This window comes from Giraffa tippelskirchi, chromosome 2 (genome assembly GCF_054371585.1).
Source record: "Giraffa tippelskirchi isolate mGirTip1 chromosome 2, T2T-mGirTip1v1.2.pri, whole genome shotgun sequence".
NCBI classification, from domain to species: domain Eukaryota; kingdom Metazoa; phylum Chordata; class Mammalia; order Artiodactyla; family Giraffidae; genus Giraffa; species Giraffa tippelskirchi.
In genome coordinates this window covers 131,184,760-131,208,751 of record NC_137276.1, presented here as the reverse complement: position 1 = coordinate 131,208,751, position 23,992 = coordinate 131,184,760, and the positions used below count along the sequence as shown (strand labels likewise).

The window sequence follows — 23,992 nt, the reverse complement described above, 5'->3', positions numbered from 1 at the left end:
ATGGATGAAACTGGAGCCCATTATACAGAGTGAAGTAAGCCAGAAAGAAAAACACCAATACAGTATACTAATGTATATATATGGAATTTGAAAGATGGTAACGATAACCCTATATGTGAGACAGAATAAGAGACACAGATGCATAGAACAGTCTTATGGACTCTGAGGGAGAAGGTGAGGGTGGGACATTCTGAGAGAATAGTATCGAAACATGTATATTATCATATGTGAAACAGAACACCATTCCAGGTTTGATGCATGAGACAAATGCTCAGGGCTGGGGCAATGGGATGACCCAGAGGGATGGGATGGGGAGGGAGGTGGGAGGGGGGTTCAGGATGGGGAACACATGTACAGCCATGGCTGATTCATGTCATTGTATGGCAAAAACCACTACAATATTGTAAAGTAATTAGCCCCCAACTAAAATAAATAAATTAAATAAATAAATAAATTAGTAAAGAAGTAACAAGGTTTGATTACATGTTCTTCTCAGCCCTAAATTCTCTCCCTGTCTCTGGTGATAAGGATGCCTTCTAGCTTCCTGGTACAGGGAGGGTCCCTTTCACATGGGAGATTTATTGCTTTCAGGGGTACAAAGGAAGGTCAGTGTTTTTGCACCAAATGTTTCTTCGGAAACTTTAATTCAAAGTAATCAACACATCAAAATGGCATATTTGGGGGTAGCATATTCTGTGTGTGCTAAGTTGCTTCAGTTGTGTCCGACTCTTTGCGACCCCATGGACTACAGCCTGCTGGGCTCCTCTGTCCACGGAATTCTCCAGCATATTCTACTTTCCTTCAATTCTGCTTTTTCAAAGGTTATGTAAGGCAAGCAAGTCAGTTCAGTTGCTCAGTCATGTCGGACTCTTTCCGACCCCATGGATTGCAGCACACCAGGCTTCCCTGTCCATCACCAGCTCCCGGAGTTTACTCAAACTCATGTCCATCGCATCAGAGATGCCATCCAAGCATCTTATCCTCTGTCATCCCCTTCTCCTCCCGCCTTCAATCTTTCCTAGCATCAGGGTCTTTTCCAATGAGTCAGTTCTTTGCATTAGGTGGCCAAAATGTTGGAGTTTCAGCCTCAGCATCAGTCTTTCCAATAGATTTTCAGGACTGATTTCCTTTAGGATTGACTGTCAGTCACGGAATATACCAAAATGTTAAAAGTATTTGATGGGTGCTTTTTTTAAAAAAAAACAATTAATACTTACCTGTCCTGTGCTCCATTTCCTCAGAGCCAGTCTGATAAACTATGATAATGTGGTGGAGGATGCTCAGTGCAGTGTGGTGTGGACAGCTGTCTCTCCCACAGAAAATTGTTCTCTTACTGCAGAGGCCTCCTGAAACCAATGCCTGAAGTCCAAGGTTCATCAAAAGGCCTGCAGTGCAGACAGTTTGAAAGGAAATAAGCTTTCGATTTCTCAGATCACATCCAGTAAGAACAGGGGTTTTAATTAATGTTTACTTAGATGCCAGGCATTGTACTAGTGTTTCTCACAGTCTCATTTAAACCCCCAACAGTCCTATAAGTTAGGTACTGGCATTCTCATTTTATGTATGCAGAAACTAAGGTACAGTCAGTTCAGTTGCTCAGTTGTGTCCAGCTCTTTGCAACACCATGGACTTCAGCACACCAGGCTTCCCTGTCCATTACAAACTTCCAGAGTTTGCTCAAACTCATGTCCATAGAGTCAGTGATGCCATCCAACCATCTCATCCTTTGTCGTCCCCTTCTCTTCCTGCCTTCAATCTTTCCCAGCATCAGGGTCTTTTCCAATGAGTCAGTTCTTCACATCAGTGGCCACAGTATTAAGCTTCAGCTTCAGCATCAGTCCTTCCAATGAATATTCAGGACTGATTTCCTTTAGGTGGACTGGTTGGATCTCCTTGAAGTCCAAGGGACTCTCAAGAGTCTTCTCCAACACCACAGTTCAAAAGCATCAATTCTTTGGTACTCAGCTTTCTTTACAGTCCAATTCTCACATCTGTGGCTCAGCTGGTAAAGAATTCGCCTGCAAAGGAAGAGACCTGTGTTGATCCCTGGGTTGGGAAGATCCCCTGGAGAAGGGAAAGGCTACCCACTCCAGTATTCTGGCCTGGAGAATTCCATGGACTATATATAGTCCATGGGGTCGCAAAGAGTCAGACACAACTGAGTGACTTTCACATCCATACATGACTACTGGAAACACCATAGCTTTGACTAGACAGACCTTCGATGGCAAAGTAATGTCTCTGTTTTTTAATTGGCAAAGTAATGTCTCTGCTTTTTAACATGCTGTCTAGGTTTTTCATAGCTTTTCTTCCAAGGAGCAAGTATCTTTTAATTTCATGGCTGCAGTCACCATCTGCAGCAATTTTGGAGCCCAAGAAAATAAAGTCTGTCACTGTTTCCATTGTTTTCCCATATATTTGCCATGAAATAATGGGACCAGATGCCATGATCTTCATTTTTTGAATGCTGAGTTTTAAGCCAACTTTTTCACTCTCCTCTTTCATCACAGATGACACCACCCTTCTGGCATAAAGCGTAGAAGAACTAAAGAGCCTCTTGATGAAAGTGAAAGAGGAGAGTGAAAAAAAAAGGTACAGAGAGGTGCAATAATTTCCCCAAGGGCACACAACTAACAAGAGACAGAGCGAGAATCCAAATGTAAATAATGACTTCAGAGTCCACAATGACTGCAACACTTGCCCACCCATTTTAATGCAAGACAGAAAAAAAATCAATCCTATATATCTCCTCATCCTAGTGGTGGGGAGTTAGGCAGCAAAGGATCCAATAGAAAATTTCTGGATGAGGTCTGTAGGAACTCTCTGGGTCTGGCACTTACTAGCTTTGTAACTTTGGGCAAGTCATAACCCCTCCACATCTTGACTTTCTTACTCATTAAGGAAATAGTATTCCTGGACCTTCAAGCCTCCCAGGATGGCTATAAAGATCAAAGGAGACAAAATACATTAAAGTCCTGTGGAAACTACCCAGTGCCATACAAGTAAAAGATATTAGCCATAATGCTTTTAGCATGGAACTCTCAGAATGTTAAACTGGACACCAGATTGCTCTGAGAAGCTCCCCCAAGAGTCATTCTCAAGGAGTATATCGTATGATCCCACAGAAATTTTCTCCAGCTGTGGCCTGACAATAGTGATGTGCTATTTGGAACAAAGCCCCTGATTTGCCCCATAGTGCAATGTTCTATGCAGTAACACCTACCCAGGACTAAAGGACAGAGGTAAGCTGAATAATGGCATTCAAGCAACCCAAATCCTGACCTGGGGGCCATTCAGAGAACTTACTGAGATTCAAGCAGTAAGGTCTTTCTTGATTCACATGGCAGAACATAAGAGGCAAACAATAATGTTGCCCACCACATGCCAGGCCCTGCCAGTGCTAGGCCCTTTAAAAACATCTTCTCTAAGTCTCACAGCATACCTGCTATTATCCACATTTTACAGTTAAGAAAGCTGAGGTTCAGAGAGGTTAAGGGGCTTGCCTACCAGGCGGCTGAAGGGATAAAAGGAAAATTAAGGTGACATAATTTTGTTCCTCCATTTCAGCTCCAGTAAAGTTATCTAAATTATTTTTTAGTTCAGTTCCTCAAAAATGAAGATAAATCAGATTAATTTATGGGTTTCTCTTGACATGTTAGGTGAGTAAAACTGACATTTATTCAAAATATTTTATTATAACATATAACAGTATTTTGAGACCAACATTTGGCTGCCAGACTTATGAAAATCATGTAAATAGAAAATAATTTTGTCTAATTTTTCTCAAATAACAGGGAAAGCTTTTTCATTTTTAATTGAGAGAAATGAATATTTACAAGTATGACCCATCCTTAATGTCAGTAATATATAAATTCATGTGATTCTACAAGTTTGTTTAACATATAAACAAATTGCCCCCCCAAAAGAGCAGACAGTTCACAAAGGAAGAAATACAAAATTTTTATCAAACATATGGAAGCTCGTTAATAATGAAGCATATTCAAAGTAAAACAACAATACCTCACATCTTATATGCTGAATAGAGATTTTTAAATTTTTAATATTTAATGTTGGTAACTGTGCATTCTCATGCAGAACTGTTAGAACTGCATATCAGCACCTTTCTGGAAAGTGATTCAGGGAACTACGTATAAAGATCCTCAACAATATGCTCCTTGTCTATGGTAGGATAAACATGGCCACAAATTCCCTGTTTCTTCCCCTAGAAAATGATGTGGCCTACTTCACCCACCTCTGGAATCTGACCTGTGACTGCTTTGATCAACAGAGCATGCTGGAAGAGCCACTGTGCCAGTTTCAGGCCTAGCCTTCAAGAGGACTGGCAGTTTCCATCTCCTTTCCCTCAGGATCCAGTGGAGAAGCCCACATTGGAGGGGAACTTAGGCCCCAGCCAACAGTCAGCACCAATTTGTTGGGCATGTGAAAGTCACCTAGGAAGTGGATCCTCCAGCCCCAGTCAAGCCAATTCTGCCAGTTAACATGAGGAGCAAAGAAAAAATTGCCCCAAATTGCAAAATTGCAAGCAAATGAATGACTGCTGTTGTTTTAAGTGACTAGGTTTTAGAGGACATGTTACACAGAATAAATATTGACCTGATGAAAGTGAAAGTGAAGTCACTCAGTCATGTCCAACTCTTTGTGACCCCATGGACTGTAGCCTACCAGGCTCCTCAGTCCATGGAATTTTCCAGGCAAGAGTACTGGAGTGGGTTGCCATTTCCTTCTCCGGGGGGTCTTCCTGACCCAGGGATTGAACCTGGGTCTCCCACATTGCAGGCAGACACTTTACTGTCTGAGCCACCAGGGAAGCTGATATTGTTCCAATAATTTTACTTCTAGAAATGACCCTCAGGCACTAATCCGGAATGCAGACAAAGACCCAGAACATTAATCTTATACCCAGAACATTTCTTGCTGAGACACTTTGGAGACTCTTGAGTCTAAATTAAGAGAATGATTATGTAGGTCACAGAATAATCACTATGAAAGCAATTTAAATGTTAGCAATATAGTACAGTACTTGTGATAGACTTTAAGGTGGAAAAAGTCATATAAAGAACTATGAAAAAAAGAAAAAAATTAAAAGTTAATGTTGGTTATTTCTGGGCAATAAAATCATGAGTGATTTTATTCCAACCTTCACATTTTTGTGGTAATTGCACAAAAGAGAAGAAAAAAAAAACCTTAAAAATGAGGAAACTGTCAACTTAAAAAATTTGTCCATAGGTAAATAAATAAAGCTACCTTTAAGCTACAGTTTCTAACTTTTTCATTAAACCATTTTACCAAGGCATTCAGCAAAATTAATGTTGAATTATCTGCTATTACTCATAATTGACAGGCTGATAGTCAACGGAGACAGACTTACTAGCAAAGGACTTTGATAATCCAAAAACTGGATGTAAAAATCCTGAAAAATTCAGCAGTTCTAATGATGTGGCAGAAAGTAAAGTAATTGAAGAAAAACTTCAGAAAGATCAGATTAACATCACTGAAAGTCTATTACTTTCATGGATCTAGGAGCTTGCCTAGATCCATGTCACTTAATCCTCTCAACAGGCTTGTGAGGTAGGTGTTATTCCCACTGTATAGATGAGGACCCCGTGGCCTTGATGGAACTTCCTTAACTAACTAACTTTAAGTCCCAGCAACACCACTCATGAATATAAATCCCTGCGTGCTCAGTCGTTTCAGTTGTGTCTGACTCTTTGCGACTCTACAGACTGTAGCCGGCCAGGCTCCACTGTCCATGGGGATGCTCTAGGCAAGAATATCGCAGTGGGTTGCCATTTCCTCCTCCTGGTGATTTACCCAACCCAGGGATCGAACCAGCATCTCTTATGTCTCCTGCATTGGCAGGTGGATTATTTACCGCTAGCACCACCTGCTGCTGCTGCTCCCTGGGAAGCCTCCAAATGCAGAGTCGGGAGTCAAGTTCAATGCACATGGTTTTACCCCAGTACCAAGCCACTCCACTCCAAGTCAGGGTTCAACATTCTGACAGGATTAAAAAAAAAAGTATTAAACATGTAAGCTTTCTGAAAGAGCCTTTCTTTCATTCTAACACAATTAAAATCTAATTGAATTTTGTAAGCTTCTTTTGCGGGCTTATTTTCTTCTTATAGAACTTGAAGTGATCCTAACAAAGGCAATGCCTGACATATATACACTACCATGTGTAAAATAGATAACTAGTGGGAAGCAGCTGTATAACACAGGGAGCTCAGTTCAGTGCTCTGTGACAACCTAGAGAGGTGGAATGGGGGGTGGGAGTGGGAGGGAGATTCAAGAAGGAGGGGATATATGTATACTTACAGCTGATTCATGCTGTTGTACAGCAGAAACCAACACAATATTGTAAAGCAATTATCCTCCAATTAAGAATAAATTTTTTAAAAAGAGAATAAAAAAGTCAATGCCAATTTTGTAAGAAGCCTAGACTATTCTTGAGCAATTGGAAGGGGTTGGGGTATGGGGACTGGCCTACAAAGCAGAGGTACTTGTCCTCTCTCTCATGGCATTTCTGTGAAGCCCTATCTTTAGCATGACTGAGGCTTTTAGGAAGTTGGAATTTGGCTGTGCTCTTTGGTTTTATTCACTATTCATATTTGTTGTATTCTGTTTCCAATAGGCCATTTCCGTTTTGAAAGCCAAGATGTGAGGAATCAGTATCAAAGAAGGGCCCCACGGTGCATTAGTTGGGATAAGGTGGAGAGCCAGATTTCAACCAGGCTCAGAGAGATTTTGTTTAAAGACAGAGGTTTGTTTTGTTTGTTGTTACTTAAAGAGTAACTAGTGATAATAACAGCTAAGATTTCCATTGTATTTACATGCATCAACTTTGTGCTGTGCACTTTGTATGTGAATATTATCCTACTTAATCCTCATGACTCTAGGAAATAAGCACTATTTTCACCTTCATTTTACAGATGAAGATGTGAAGTCTCAGACTCCAGGTGGGTGGTGGTCAGGGTATGAATTGTTTGCCTGAGCTCATCAATCCATGTTCCTAACTGCCACATAGACTGCAGTAGTCAGGGCTGAAATTTCAAAGACAAGTCTGCTTCTTCACCCTCTGTCAGCTCCCGTGGGAACTCCAAGTATGAGCAACAGGAGAAGGGCCACAGCCAGGAGAACGGAGAAATGGGAATCATAGTTGTGCAAGGCCAAGCTGGCGGGTAGTTTTTCCCAGAGCCAGGGCTCCTTGCCTCCTAGTTCTAGACTAAGGATTCTGACTCTTCTTTTAAAATGTACTTCTAGTCATTCATCATCCCCTATATCTAAAAGGATATAAGGTAGTTTACAGTGATAGACAAAATATAACAACATGAAGAAAGAAAGAAAGAGAAATACGAGTGGTTAAGTATTCAATGGCCAGCCAGCATAGAAGCATGATCAGTGAGCATCAGAGATCACAGATTCATTAGATTGAAATAACCCAGCGGCTCAAGACAAGCACAACTAATGCCAATATTAAGATCAAGAAAATACTTCCTCCTGAATGCAAAATGGCACACTGCAGTGTAATGGGCAGTGCCGTGCGCATCTCCAGAGGATTACACACCGGGCAGCAGAGCAGAGTGGCTGAGCATACAGACTCTGGAGCCAGACTGCCTGGTTCCACTGCTTTCTAGCTGAGTAATCTTGGGCAAGCTATCTAAGCTGTTTGCGCCTTAATTTCTTCACCTATAAATCGGGGCTGGGGAAATATGGGCGACTAACTGAGATAATGGATGTAAAGCCTTTAGAACAGTGTCAGGCATGCAGGAAGCACTGCATCTGTGTGCTATTACCATCAGCTTGGTTTGGAACATAATAGCCACTTCCCACCTCAAGACCCCTCTGTCCCCACTGCTCCCTCTGCCTGGTACAACTCTTCCCCTCATTATACACATGGCTCACTCCCTTCTCTCCTTCAAGCTTTTGCTCTAATGTTGCTTTGTTGGTGGGGCCTTTCCAGACAACAATATTTAAAACTGAAATACTTTCCCTATTGTCTCCATCGAACCAGTTGCCTACAGCTCCTGCCCCAATTTATTTTTCTCCTTTTCATGAGCTCTTCTCATGCTCAAATAACCAAAATAATTACTTAATTTCCTCTGCTTTTTGTCCATCTTCCATCACTAAATGAGGACAGGTTTCTGTTTTATTTAGTGCACTATTACCAACACCTACAACAGAGCATAACAGAAAGCAAACACTCCATAAATCTATGTTGAATGAATTAACCAACATATTCATCATTGTGTTGATGAATACAACCAGCTGCAGGGTCCCTTTGAAACACCTGTAAGGGCAATTCAGTCAGTCAGTCAAAAAAGTGAGCCTATAAATTGTCTAGACTTTACAATCCACTAATTATAATTTGAGAAAGACTCTGAAAGGCTTACAAAGTTTTATAGTGACAAAGGTAACTCCAATGAAATTTTAGGTGACATGTACTGTTTTATACTCTTGTAGTAAGTTTAACATTAACAATGTTTAAGTTTAAGATTAACAATGGAGAGTAAGAATAAAGCATTATTGGAATCAAATCATCACTCTGTCAGTTCTTAATGGAGCCAGTCCAAATAAATCATAGGTTTTATTATCCAGTTCTCTCCTGACAGCAAAGCAAGGACGGGAAAGCTGGTTATTAATGATAACATCTTATTTCATGCCTCAGAGGAACTCAAAACTCCATGCTTCCTAACACAAAGACAAGTGTTAAGTGCAGAACTTGGGAAAAAACACAAACGGGACCCCCACTTAGTACTAAAACTTACATGCTGCACAGGCCTAAGTGCTGAGTGGCCATCTTTTCAATCAATGAAAGGTAATCTAGCAGAACGGAAAACACACAACAGAAAGGGCAACAGATGCCAACAAGGTGAGTCAAGCTCCAAGTGAAGCTGGGACACTCTCCTAGTCCCAAAGGTAGATTGAGCTGTGTCATCCACATGTGGTAAAATGCCAACCTGAAAGTGGCAGCCATTTCTATATACCATTCTTAGGTCAAAGAAAAGAGTTTGGAGTACTCTTAGCTTCCCCATGGCTGAAGTATGACAGACAGGAGTATTTCCATGAGATATTCTTCATATTCAGAAGAAGAAACTTGAACTGACTGAGACTGCATTCTGAGAATTCCGCTGCTATCCTTTCCTTTGTTCATGTAAATTATCTCACTGAGGTCCCCAACTGAGAGAGAACTGTGTGGCTGTTAATAAGCCTATGCTTCTTTGTCTCTTGTTACTGTTTTTGCTTTAGAATATATTTTGTTTAACAGAAATATAGTATACCCCTGCTCTCTTTTGCTTTCCACTTGCATGAAATATTTTTTTTCCCATTTCTTCACTTTGAGCCTATGTGTGTACTTAAGGCAGAAGTGAGTCTCTTGTACACAGCACATAGTTGGGTCCTGTTTTTCAATTTAATCCATTCAGCCATTCAGTGCCTTTTAATTATTGAATTCAATCCATTTACATTTAGGGTAATCATTTTTCTTGTGTTTTTTTTAATTGGAGTATAGTTGGTTTACAATGTTGTATTAGTTTCAGGTGCACAGCAAAGTGAATCAGTTATACATACATATATGAAAAGTGAAAGTGAAGTCGCTCAGTCATGGCCAACTCTTTGTGACCCCATGGACTGTAGCTTACCTTGCTCCTCCGTCCATGGGATTTTCCAGGCAAGAGTACTGGAGTGGGTTGCCATATCCTTCTCCAGGGGATCTTCCTGACCCCAGGGATCGAACCTGGGTCTCTCACATTGTAGGCAGATGCTTTACCATCTGAGCCACCAGGGAAGTCACATACATATATATACATATATATTTACACTCTTTTTTAGATTCTTTTCCATGTAGGCTATTACATAGTATTAAGTAGTTTCCTGTGCTATAAAGTAGGTCATTATTAGTTAAGGACATACCAGTGCCATCTTATTAGTTGCTTTCTGGTTGTTTTGTAGTTCCATTATTCCTTTTTCCCTCTCTTTCTGCCTACTTTTGTGAATTGGTGATTTTCCATGGTGGTATACTCTGATTCCACTCTATTTTTTTGTGAATTTACTAAAGGTTTTTGCTTTCGTTGTTACCATGTTTACATAATAGGTTTACATAAAACATCTTATAACTAAAACAATCCATTTTATGCTGACAGCAACTTCAGCTCCACCCTTCTACTCCTTGCCTTTTTTGGTTTTGATGTCACAATTATCTATTTTTATATTTTATATTTGTTAACAAATTAAGGTAACTGTGGTTATTTTTAATATTCTTGTCCTTTAACCTTTACTCTAGACTTAAGTTGTTAACACACCACCATATTACAGTATTAGAGTATTATAAATTTGACTACTTACCTTTAACAATATGTTCTGTACTTTCTTATTGAACTATAATTGACATACATAATTTTATTGAAATATAATTTACATACCTATATTATGTTAGTTTCTAGTATATAACATAGAGATTTGGTATTTAAATAATCATCATGATAAATCTTTCACAGGCTTCCCTGGTGGCTCAGACAGTAAAGAATCCGTCTGCAATGCAAGAGACCTGGGTTCAATCCCTAGGTTCAGAAGATCCCCTGGAGAAGGACATGGCAACCCACTTCAGAATTCTTAGGGCTTCCCTGGTAGCTCACAGGTAAAGAATCTGCCTGCAATGCAGAAGACCCTGGTTCTATTCCTGGGTCAGGAAGATCCATTGGCGAAGGGATAGGCAGCCCACTCCAGTATTCCTGGGCTTCCCTGGTGGCTCAGCTGGTAAAGAATCTCCCTGCAATGCAGGAGACCTGGGTTTGATCCCTGGGTTGGGAAGATCCCCTGGAGGAGGGCAGAGCAACCCACTCTGGTATTCTTGCTTGCAGAATCCCCATGGACAGAGGAGCCTGGCAGGCTACAGTCTATGGGGTCACAAAGAATTGGACATGACTGAGCGACCAAGAACACATGGTAAGTCTAGTTACCATCTGTCACCATACAGAGTAACTATAATATTATTGACTATATTCACTATGGTGTATATTATATCCTCATGATTTATTCTACAGCTGGAAGTTTATACCTCTTAATCTCCCTCATCTGCTTCACCCCTCAGCCCCACCCCTCATCCCTCTGGCAGTCACCAGTTTGTTCTCTGCATGTATGTCTTTATTGTTTTGCTCTGTTGGTTCATTGTGTTGTTTTTTAAATTTTACATTTGAGTGAAATACAGTATTTGTCTTTCTGTCTGACTTATTTCAGTTAGCATAATACCCTCTAGGTTCAACCAAGTTGTCACTAATGGAAAGATTTCATTATTTTTATGGTGGAGTAATATATATATATATATAATATGTATATATATATATTTTCAACAAACTGTGGAAAATTCTTAAACAGATGGAAATACCAGACCACCTGAACTGCCTCCTGAGAAATCTGTATGCAGGTCAAGTAGTAACAGTAGAACTGGACATGGAACAACAGACTGGTTCCAAATCAGGAAAGGAGTATGTCAAGGCTGTATATTGTCCCCCTTCTTATTTAACTTATATGCAGAGTACATCATGAGAAAGGCTAGGCTGGATAAAGCACAAGCTGGAATCAAGATTGCTGAGAGAAATATCAATAACCTCAGATATGCAGGTGACACCACCGTTATGGCAGAAAGTGAAGAGGAACTAAAGATCGTCTTGATGAAAGTGAAAGAGAGTCAAAAAGTTGGCTTAAAGCTCAACATTCAGAAAACTAAGATCATGGCATCCGGTCCCATCACTTCATGGTAAATAAATGGGGACCAAATGGAAACAGTGACAGACTTTATTTTGGGGGGCTCCAAAATCACTGCAGATGCTGACTGCAGCCATGAAATTAAAAGACGCTTATTCCATGGAAGAAAAGTTATGACCAACCTAGACAGCATATTAAAAAGCAGAGATATTACTTTGCCAACAAAGGTCCATCTGGCCAAGGCTATGGCTTTTCCAGTGGTCATGTATGGATGTGAGAGTTGGATGGTGAAGAAAGCTGAATGCAAAAGAATTGATGCTTCTGAACTGTGGTGTTGGAGAAGACTCTTGAGAATCCCTTGGACTGCAAGGAGATCCAACCAGTCCATCCTAAATGAAATCAGTCCTGAATATTCATTGGAAGGGCTGATGCTGAAGCTGAAACTCCAATACTTTGGCCACCTGATGGAAAGAAATGACTCACTAGAAAAGACCTGGATGCTGGGAAAGATTGAAGGCAGGAGGAGAAGGGAACAACAGAGGATGAGATGGTTGGATGGTATCACCGACTCAATGGACATGAGTTTGAGTAAACTCCGGGAGTTGGCGATGGACAGGGAGGCCTGGTGTGCTGCAATCCATGGGGTCGCAAAGAGTCAGACATGACTGAATGACTGAACTGAACTGATATAAAATACATAAATCTTCCTTATTCATTTGTCTATCAATGAGCAGTTTTGTTTCGCCCATGTAAATAATGTTGCAGTGAACACAGAAGTGTGTATAACTTTTTAAATTACTGTTTTCATTTTCTGTAGATAAATACCCAAGAGAGGAATTGCTGGATCATGTAATTATATTTTTAATTTTTTGAGGAATCTTCATGCAGTGTCACATAGTGGCTGCACAGATTTATATTCCACTAACAGTGCACAAGGATTCCTTTTTCTCCACATTCTTGCCAAAAGTTGTTATTTGTTGTCTTTTTGATAATAGCAATTCTGACGGGTATGAGCTATCTCACTGTGGTTTTGACTTGCATTTCCCTGGTAATAAGTGATGTTGATCACCTTTTCTTGTGTTTGTTGGATATCTGCATGTCTTTGGAAAATGTTTATTCACATACTTTGCCCATTTTTTTAAATGGTATTTGGACTTTTTTGAAGTTGAGTTGTATGACTTTATATATTTCAGATATATATGGAATATATCATTTGCAAGTATCTTCTCCCATTGCATAGGTTGCCTTTTCATTTTGCTGACAGTTTCCTTTTCTGTGCACAACTTCTTAGTTTGGTATAGTCCCATTTTGTTCATTTTTGCTTTTGTTTCCTTTGTCTAAAGACACATCCAAATATATATATATATTGCTAAGACTGATGTCAAAATGTATTGCCTGCATTTTCTTCTAAGAGTTTGACAGCTTCAGATCTGACATTTAAGTCTTTAATCCATTTTTAGTTTATTTTTGTATGTGCATGTGCTCAGTCACTCAGTCGTGTCTGACTCTGTGACCCTTTGGACAGTAGCCCACCATGCTCCTCTGTCCACGGCGTTTTTCAGGCAAGGATACTGGAGTGGGTTGCCATTTCCTCCTCCAGGGGATCTTTCTATGATGTGATAAAGTATTTCAGTTTGATTTTTTTCATGTAGCTGTCCAGTTTTCACAACATCTTTTATTGAAGAGGTTGTCTTTTCCCCCATTGTATATTCTTGCCTCCTTTGGCACAGATTATTTGACCATATAGGCATGGGCCTATTTCTGGGCTCTCTATTCTCATCCATTAATCTCTTGTTTTGTGACAGTACCATAATATTTTGATTACCGTACCTTCACAGTATACTTTGAAATTAAGGACAGAGATACCTCCATATTTGTTTTTCTTCCTCAAGAATGATTTGGCTATTCAGGGCCTCTCATGTTGCCATACAAATTTTAGAATTATTTGTTCTAATTCTGTGAAAAATGACATTGGTATTTTGCTAGGGATTGCACAGAATCTGTAGATTGTCTTGAGTAGTGTGGCAATTTTAATAATATTATTTCAATTCAGGAGCATGAGGGATCTTCCCATTTATGTCCTCTTATTGCCAGGAGAAATATCAATAACCTCAGATATGGAGATGACACCACCCTTATGGCAGAAAGTGAAGAAGAACTAAAGAGCCTCTTGATGAAAGTGAAAGAGGAGAGTGAAAAAGTTGGCTTAAAGCTCAACGTTCAGAAAACTAAGATCATGGCATCTGGTCCCATCACTTCATGGGAAATAGATGGGGAAACAGTGGAAACAGTGTCAGACTTTATTTTTTTGGGCTCCAAAATCACTGCTGATGGTGATTGCAGCAATGAAATTAAAAGACGCTTACTCCTTGGAAGGAAGGTTATGGCCAACCTAGATAGCATATTTAAAAGCAGAGACATTACTTTGCCAACAAAGGTCCATCTAGTCAAGGCTATGGTCTTTCCAGTGGTCATGTATGGATGTGAGAGTTGGATGGTGAAGAAAGCTGAGCGCCGGAGAATTGATACTTTTGAACTGTGGTGTTGGAGAATACTCTTGAGAGTCCCTTGGACTGCAAGGAGATCCAATCAATCCATCCTAAAGGAGATCAGTCCTGGGTGTTCATTGGAAGGACTGATGTTGAAGCTGAAACTCCAATACTTTGGCCACCTCATGCGAAGAGTTGACTCATTGGAAAAGATCCTAATGCTGGGAAGGATTGGGGGCAGGAGGAGAAGGGGACGACAGAGGATGAGATGGTTGGATGGCATCACTGACTCGATGGACATGGGTTTGGGTAAACTCCGGGAGTTGGTGATGGACAGGGAGGCATGGCGTGCTGCAGTTCATGGGGTCGCAAAGAGTCAGACACGACTGAGCAACTGAACTGAACTGAGAAGAAGTGGGCAACAGTACCCGATGGTTGGACATGTTACAATTATCATGAGTATAGTCAGAAGGAGGGCACAATTCTGCCAGGCTGTCTGCTGCTTCTACCACCATCACCAGCAGTTCCTTTCCATGTCCTGGGTGTGTCAGAAGGAGTGGTCTGGCTCAGCTGACCACCACCAGAAGCAACAACTGATTTATCGGGAATAGCAGAAATAAACTGAGAGACCAAGGCATTTAAGTAGAGAAGATTATAAGCTCCCTAGAGGTAAGAATTGTGTGTCTTATTCATAATTGCCTCTCTAGAGTATGCCAGTGTCTAATATGTGAGTAGGTTCTCAATGAACTTGCTGAAATAATTAATTAGGAAAAGAGTGGTACTATCTTTGACTGTATCTTGTTGTTGTTGTTGTTCAGTCACTGAATCATGTCTAACTCTGTGATTCCATCTTACTCCATCTGACAGTCCTTTAAAGGAATTTAAGTCCAAAATATGTATTGTTCAAATCATGGTGCAAGGCCTTGCAAATATATGATAGACAAGATGAGTTACATGTAATCTTTACTCTCAAAAAGTTTATAGCTTCCTTTAAACAGAAAGGCGGACACATTTTAGATGTTTGTGTGTTAAGAGTTTCACTAGAGTTATGGATAAAGAACTGTGAGTACAGATAGTGCTATTAGAGTAATTTATCCTATTAAAGTTGGGAGCCTACAGGAAAAACAAAAAGTGACATATGAGGTGGGCCTTGAAATAAGAAGCAGTATCTCATGGGAACTTATAATGAGAAGACTGAAACTGATCACACAGTGAGGACTCTGTGAGGAACAGCTCCAGCCTGATAGCAGAGTGAGTTCAGGGCTGCTAGTGCCCCTCCGTGCCCTCTAGCAGACAGAGCTAACTGACAGAGACAGTAGTCTCTATCACAGAGAGCCTAGAGTATACTGGAGATGTCCTAGAAGATCCCTACGGACATATATTGTGAGCAGAAGGCTAAAGACAATTACAGAACTTTCCCAAGATCAGCCAGTGGTCCATACAGCTCAGCGTGGGAAATGCCTCAAGACACTGGTCAGTTCTAAGGCTCTCTCAGAGGGTTTCTGGGCTCTTCCGGACAAGCCCTGTGGATCTAAGTCTAACAAGGTGGGTTAGAGCTGAGATGGACAAGTCTGGGACTCAGAGATGGCCTGAACTACTTGAGTCTCTAAGACTATGGCTAGCTTTCTGTGGTCACCCCACATAGGAATCTCCTGTGCAATTTCCCCAGTTCCTGAGGTCACCAAAGAACAGAACCTCCCTGGAGATTTGGGCTGATCTACACATAAAATAAGGGACATCATTTTACCTACAGTCACCTATACAATCTATAGGATACAGGCTGAGGACCAGATACTGAAGCCCGTGTGGGAAGAAAAAGTCCATGATCAGTAAAGATGATATGGAGATGTATTAAAGTCAGAAGGTTGTCTCTCCCAAACTTCACTGAGCAAGAAACTAGTTATACAAAATTAGAGGAAGTGAGACTCCAAGCAGCACTGAATGCAGGTGACATAAAAACCCTAGGGAAGCAACTCAGGCCATGAATCAGGATATTCATATACTTCCCAGAAGCATCATCAGAGCTCCAGCTGCAGCACTGCTACTTATTGTATGCCTGATGTTTTTGTTAATTATTGATAAATAAGTATTACCAATAGAATATTATAATAGAGAAAACATCCATTTGCTAAGGAAAAATGAACCTCATTTAAATTATTTGCATTATGAACTAGGATTAATGAGTAATGACAATAACAGTACAGAAGTTTCACTTTTCAACACACTTTCCCAATCACTGCTGTATATGGTGTTCATAAACTCTGAAGAAATAGACAGATAAGACACTAACAGAGAGGTTATATTTGCTGCTGCTGCTGCTGCTGCTAAGTCGCTTCAGTTGTGTCCGACTCTGTGCAACCCCATAGACGGCAGCCCACCAGGCTCCCTCACCCCTGGGATTCTCCAGGCAAGAACACTGGAGTGGGTTGCCATCTCCTTCTCCAATGCATGAAAGTGAAAAGTGAAAGGGAAGTCACTCAGTCATGTGACTCTTCGTGACCCCATGGACTGCAGCCTACCAGGCTCCTCTGTCCATGGGATTTTCCAGGCAAGAGTACTGGAATGGGTTGCCATTGCCTTCTCCAATATTATCTGCACCTCCCGTGGATTCATAGCAAAACAGGAGTCAAGCCCAAGAAGGCTGATTCCCAATCCTGTGGTTTCCTAATCCTGGCCAAGGATGGCCACCAGGAAAACCACTGTGACTCACTTATTTTATTTAGCCATTTCCAGAATTCATCTGTCAGATGCTTTCTATCTGAGTTGCTCTGACGAATTCCTGTACCTGATTGTTCAGCAATCAAAGCACCTAAGTTCTAAAATACCTATTACTTATGAAAAGGTTTCATAGTAGCGTTTGAAACAAAATCATCCTCATCTTTCTTTTCTTTATGATGCACGTTCCCTTTTGCATGTAGTAAGAGGAATATAAAACAGACTAGCTTTATATCAGGCTTTTACATGTCTAAAATCACAATTTGGATAACTATGTTGAGGGTAGATAAGACACGCTGCTAAGGAGTGCTGAGGAACAATTTATCACAACTGAGATCTCCACATATTCCCTTATTTTAAAATCTGAATTCAGGAATCAGGAAGGATGCCAGTGAAGTCTTTAACCTATTTGCCTTTATGTGGAAAATGCCCAGGGCCCAACCCTGAGCAAACAGGCATTCCCTTGGTGGATGCCCGTTGGTCCCCAGTCTCTCACAGCCTGGTCTTACTAGACCTCACCTCTGGTCACCCACATGCTCACGGATACCTCAAGACAGAATACAGAATACGTGTCTGCTTCCCCATCTAGTGCTCCACTTGTAGATTTGCCTTGTCCGAGTTCCAGCTCTGGTCTCTACTATTAATTAGCACAAGTTTGAAAAGAAGCATTAGCCCACATGTTGGATGGGTAATAAATTTATACCAAAATCACAGAGGGACATACAGAAAGTCCAGCAAAATAGTTTAATGCACTTGGCAGCAAGCATCAAGTAAAAATGTCTTGCTTTTCTTTTTAAATTTATTTTTGTTGATGTTTGCTGCTGATATTACTCAGATTGCAGCTACAAACAAAGCCAAAGGACAGAGGAAGGAAATAGGGAAGAAACAAAATAAAGGAAGAAGAAAGTTAGCTGGCCAGGAGGCTCTAGCCTCACCTCTTCGGAGTTTTGCTCAAAACTACTAAGTGAGTTATACTTGCTTATCAATTAGTTTAATATGTCAGTTTTTTAAGAATATCTTCCTAATAGTTAAAGAAAACTCAATGGTCTGATATTTATGGATAGAATTTAAGAGACTATGACATCTGAATGGTGAGATTGAAAGGTAGGAAATTCCTTCTAAAACTTCTTACACCATGACATTCTTAGATTTCAAAACAAAACTCAAACTTGCTTATGAGTTGCAGGCAAAAAATGTCACCTGCCGTTCCAGCAAACAAATATTGCCTGCCAATAAGCCATCAGCCACAGCAGCCGCCCCCACTGGTATCTGCTGAGGAAATCAGGATGGAGACAAACAGGATACAGGCCCTAGATAAGATGCATATATAAGGAATAACTTCAACAAGCCCAGACTCTTGTACCTTCCACACATCAGTTCAGTTCAGTTGCTCAGTCGTGTCCAACTCTTTGCGACCCCATGAATTGTACCCACACATAGGAAAACACAAAAACCATTAACTTGAGGTATCTGCTTTTGTGATTGGCTGTTATCTTTTGATATTTGACTACATGTTTTATTTGTTTTCCCCTGGCAAAAACTCCTATAATGTACGTCTTGGCTCTTTTCTTACCTCTTCAGAACTGTTCCTCAGAGCTATCTGAGAGGCTGTCTCCTGGGCTATAGTTCTCAGTAAGGTCCCCAAATAAAACATACGTTGCAATTTTAGGTTGCACATTTTTCTTCAGTCAATTGTCTGCAATAAAAGTTCTTGCAATACTCATCCTAAAAGAAAACCACAAGATTCCTCCCGTCATGTTCTGAGGTTAGAGTATACCCTAGCCTGTTCCTCTTTGGTAATCCATAAGCTTTTCTCTAAAGCCAGACTCCCCAGGTTCAAATCTCAGTTCTGCCACTTGGGACAAAATACTGTCCCTTCTCCATCACTTACTATCTTGAGTATGTGATTGAACTCTTTTTTGCCTCACTTTCCTCATCTGAATAAAGATAACACTATTACCTACTTCATAAAGCTTGTGAAAGGATTACATGAATGTACATAAGGCATTTAGAATGATGCCTGACTTGTAAATAGCACACATAAACTGTGTGCTATTACTATTTCCTCTTAAGAATAAAGACATCCTATAGGCTTGCAATCTCAACTAGCATTGGTTATGCAAATACCAACCAAAAGCCTCATGAAGAACAAAAGGTAATGGTAAAACACATTCCACCAGGTAATTTTAACCAGTGAGCTGTCATTTCATTTCCTTTTTCTTCCCTTGATCACATTTTTGATCTAGAGATACAAAAAAAGGTGATGAACTTGAAAGCTGAGCAACAAGTAGGAATCAGGAAATGCAAAACTGGTGCCTTCCAGACTAGTCAGCCCCTTACTGGGGGAATGCTCCACCTGGCCCAGCACTGCCTTGTCACAGGGCTCAACCTCTCCCCTGCCTACTTACTCCCTGGTTACAGAAGCACAGGGGAATGGAGAGAAATTTGTGCCCGAGTCAGCAAACTTCCAGAGCTATAAGATACAGCAGAAAAGGCAATCAGAATCAGATCTGGGAATCAGGGCTCTCATCCTGGCTCTGAGTACCTGTGATGAGTCACCTGAATTCACCCTTCTTCTGTTTCATCTACAGAATGAGAATGCCTATGCTATGTACCTCAGAAGATGTTGAGAAAATTAGTTGAAATAAGGCATGTGAAGGCGTCTTGAGAAGTATAAAGTACTATAAAAAGTTTCAATAATAACAGCTAGTATAGCGTGAGTATCAGTGAAGCAGTGAAGTTGCTCAGTCATGCCCAACTCTTTGCAATCCCATGGACTGTAGCCTACCAGGCTCCTCATCCATGGAATTTTCCGGGCAAGAATACTGGAGTGGATTGCCATTCCCTTCTGCAGGGGATCTGCCCGACCCAGGGATCAAACCCAGGTCTCCCGCACTGCAGGCAGACACTTTACCGTCTGAGCCACCAGGGAAGCCCAGCATTAGTATAGCCTTCCCTAAAGTTACCAGACGTTACAAAAAATAAAAGTTAATTTTTATTAAAGTTAATTATCAAAGTTAATTTACCAAATGCAGGGTTAAGAAAATTCTCCAGACTTCTGGAGAATTTAGGATAGTGGTTCTCAACCCTTTCAGAGCCAATATTCCCTTGTGGTAAACATGTATCTTTGTAATACCTCCTCTATCATCCTGAAACAAAATTCACATGAAACATAATTTCCAAAAAGACCAACAATAACATAATATATATTTTAATATATAAATCTTGGGAATGACTAAACCAAAAGACATAGTCAGAAACTTGTCTCTATATGGAAAATCATGGTGAATATAACAGGTACAAACACAGGCTACAGAGTTGTGCTATTATCAGACTCAAATACAACCGGTGTTGTTTGCTTTCGATGTCCTTTTCTGAAATAGTAAACAATCCTGAGCTCCAAACAAAACAAAATACAATCTTCCCTTAATTTACATGGTCATTGTGTTCCTAAAATACTCAGTATTTAGGAATACATTGTATTCCTAAAATAATCCAGTGTCTAGGATTACAAAATCACAACTACTTTGTGTTTTTCTGTAAAACAAAGTTAGGTCCTGAACTTAATTATAAACAGATTTTAAAGCTATAAGAGTAAGTCCCAGGTAGCAAAGGACAACTCTTGCTTTTACAGAACAGACTGTGCATTGCAGGCTCTCCATCACCTCTGGGCTAACTGGTGTGACAACATTCCCACAAATTTATAATTTATAAAATGTCTCCTAGGGAGCAGTACCATTCCTTTGAGAATCATGGCTATAGGGCTTCAGAGAGTCTTTAACAAGTTTATGTGAGCAGTGCTGAGAAGAAGTTTGCTAAATCACAGAACACTTCCCAAAGCCCCTTCTGGAAAGACTATTGAATCACTAATCACACTTTGGGAAACAATGGTATTCATCACTTTTTAAAATTGAATTCAATAGTAAAAGCATGCTGAGTACCTGCCATAAGAGAACAACAGTAAGAAGGCTCTGAAGATATGTTTTCCAGGAATGGAAAGCCTGATGCTTGGCCGGGCCTCTCAATTTATCAGTAATACAGAAAATATAACACGTCTCCAAAAGGACAAGAGGGAGGGAGCTCATTAAAACTGTTCTAGAATACTCAGACCTAGACACAGAGCCTAAGTCATCAGTACCATTCAGGATAAATGGTATGAAAACTTTATACTTGGAGTACAGGTTGTTGCTTGGAAATTACTTCTATGGTCCTTGGATGTATTATATTTATTTTTTTCAAGGTCTATAAATTTTTCTATGCCTACTTCCCAAAAGAAAATGGGATTTGTAGATCAGTCCAGTGAAGTCTAGTGAATGAGGTGGGTAATCTTGGCTATTTTTTCATTATCAATATATAAAAGTAAACAATGCAATATATATATATATTCCCATTCTTTTCCAAAACAAGCAGGTTTTATATGCATTGAAAGATATGTTTAAATTAGTAAGCCTACATTTTAGGTTTCAATTCTCCCAAACCTGGCTTTAACTCATAACCTAGTGATTACTAGAAAAATAAATAAAATCTTCACTATTCACGGCCTACTGAGGCTAAAATGTCCCAATCTCTACATCAAAGGAAGGAAATGTTAGTTGCTCAATTGTGTCCAACTCTTTGTGACTCCATGGACTGTAGCCCACCAGGCTCTTCTATCCATGTGATTTTCCAGGCAGGAAAATTGGAGGGGGTTGCCGTTTCCTTCTGCAAGGGATCTTCCTGACCCAAGGATCAAACCCATGTCTCCCACATTGCAGGCAGACTCTTTACCATCTGAGCCACCGGGGAAGCCCCAAATGAAGGAAACAGACTCTAGTAAATAATTACAAAGAAAGACACCTCACCCAACCTGGAGCCTTGGAAAGGGTTTCTTGAAGACTAATAAGGAGCCAAAATTATCTCCTTAGTTACACTGTCAATACATTCTTATTTCAACAGATTTTAACGGAAGTGTGAGAATAATGTTTCTGATTTACCTAAGTACTTATCATGCACTAGTGCCACCTGGTGGACATTTTTAATTTAAACTACATCTTAAAATTATTATTTAAAAGAGTTTGAGGTCTTCTCCATTAACGTAGACAAATATACTTTTTTTTTTTGCAACATACTTTATCTCATAGTTTCTGTAACCTGGGGACCAATGCATTAATTCACTCCAATGAGATTCACCTATTAAGCCAACTCAGGGTCACCTGCAACCTGTCCACATTTCATCTTTCTCCAGATTTGTAAATGGGTTGCTCATTGGAAGAAAAGCTATGACCAACCTAGACAGCACATTAAGAAGCACAGACATTACTTTGCCGACAAATGTCCATCTAGTCAAAGCTATGACTTTTCCAATAGTCATGTATGGATGTGAGACCTGGACCATAAAGAAAGCTGAGCACTAGAGAATTGATGCTTTTGAACTGTGGTGTTGGAGAAGACTCTTGAGAGTCCCTTGGAATGCAAGGAGATCAAACCAGTCCATCCTAAAGGAGATCAGTCCTGAATATTCATTGGAAGGACTGATGTTGAAGCTGAAGCTCTAATACTTTGGCCACCTGATGCAAAGAACTGACTCATTGGAAAAGACCCTGGTGCTGGGAAAGATTGAAGACAGGAGGAGAAGGGGATGACAGAGGATGAGATGGTTGGAGGGCATCACCAACTCGACGGACATGAGCTTGAGCAAGCTCCAGGAGCTGGTGAAAGACGGAGAAGCCTGGTGCACTGCAGTCCATGGGATTGCAAAGAGTTGGACACAACTGAGACTGAACTGACTTTAAACGGGTTAAGTTATCACATACATAAAATAAGTATTTGCAGTAGTGTTGCAAAGCAAATTCAAATGAAATGGGCAGGAACAGAGCACAATGTTTATCCATATCTTTAAACCGACTTCAATTCTTTTTTTTTTTTTTTTTTTTTTGTAACTTAAAAGCTTTTAGATGGTTAGAAAACCCTATTATACAGTTACAGACGTAAGGCAAAATAGTCATTTAACCAAGTTAAAATCAAAATGAAAAGTCACATGATGTCCATAGTTACATCAGTCCATCTTAAGGTTGTTAGATATCATCAGTTGAAGAAGAGGCATTACATATAATTGTTGTTGAAGGTATTCGCAGACTTGGAGAAAATCTTTTCCTTGAATTGGAGATGTCCACCACGGGAAGCCTTCCACTGATGAAGAGGGGAATGAGTGCTCCACAGACCCAGCAGTTAGACCGATTATGAAATGCTGCATAGGCGTGAGCCCAGGACAGGAAGACATTGTCTTGAGGATCAAACAGCAGACTCAGGATCTTTGGCGTCAGCAGAAGTAGGCTCACATAGATTATCAGGCCCATCTTTTGGCTCGTCCAGACAGTCCCATTACGGAAGCGGGTCGGGAAGAAAGTGGGCCAGGGGCTTCAGTAAGCACTGAATAAGTCGCCCCCATATCTTGTCCTGAAGAATCCTGGATGAGCCCCCAAGATGAAAGGTTGTTTGCTGAATCACGAAAAAACAGCCGGGATTCTTGGCCTCCGGAGGAGAGGAATTCAATCCGGGGCTAGAGACGAGGCTTGATCTCTCAGAGCTTTTGTGCAATAGAGTTTATTAAAGTATAAAAGGGATAGAGAAAGCTTCTGACATAGGCATCAGAAGGGGGCAGAAAGAGTACCCCCCGACTTCAATTCTTTAGTGAGAAGACTTTTATTTATTCAGAAGATCCAAATTATAGATGGGTTTCCCAGGTAGCTCAGCTGATAAAAGAATCCACTTGCAATGCAGGAGACCCCGGTTCAATTCCTGGGTCGGGAAGTTCTGGAGAAGGGATAGGCTACTCATTCCAGGATTCTTAGGATTCCCTGGTAGTTCAGATGGAAAAGAATCTGCTTGCAATGCCGGAGACCTGGATTCAAACCCTGGGTTGGGAAGATCCCCTGGAGAAGGGCATGACAACCCACTCTAGTATTCTTGCCTGGAGAATCCCCATGGACAGAAGAGCTTGGTAGGCTACAGTCCATGGGGTCACAAAGAGTTGAACATGACTGAGTGACTAAGCACAAATTATAGCTATCAGTGGTCCTGCCTGAACA

General features: G+C 40.5%; 1 protein-coding gene across 16 annotated transcripts in view; it reads right to left on the bottom strand.

Annotated features, from left to right (window-relative positions):
- Positions 1-23,992, bottom strand: part of NMD3 (NMD3 ribosome export adaptor) — a 288,544-nt gene that overhangs the window by 216,802 nt on the left and 47,750 nt on the right. For 2 of the 16 annotated variants that reach the window (XR_014077002.1, XR_014077003.1), the window contains exon 17: positions 18,499-18,650. The exons of 9 other annotated variants lie outside the window; for them this stretch is intronic. Coding sequence is in view for 2 of the 7 variants with exons in the window: in XM_081570730.1 (XP_081426856.1) it covers positions 1,218-1,385 (168 nt within the window). In the remaining 5 variants the exon portion in view is untranslated. Of the gene's footprint in view, positions 1-1,217; positions 2,019-4,435; positions 6,019-14,020; positions 14,432-18,498; positions 18,651-23,992 lie in introns of those variants that run through there. 5 more of the 16 variants (XR_014077004.1, XR_014077001.1, XR_014077005.1 and 2 more) reach the window with 5 other exon arrangements.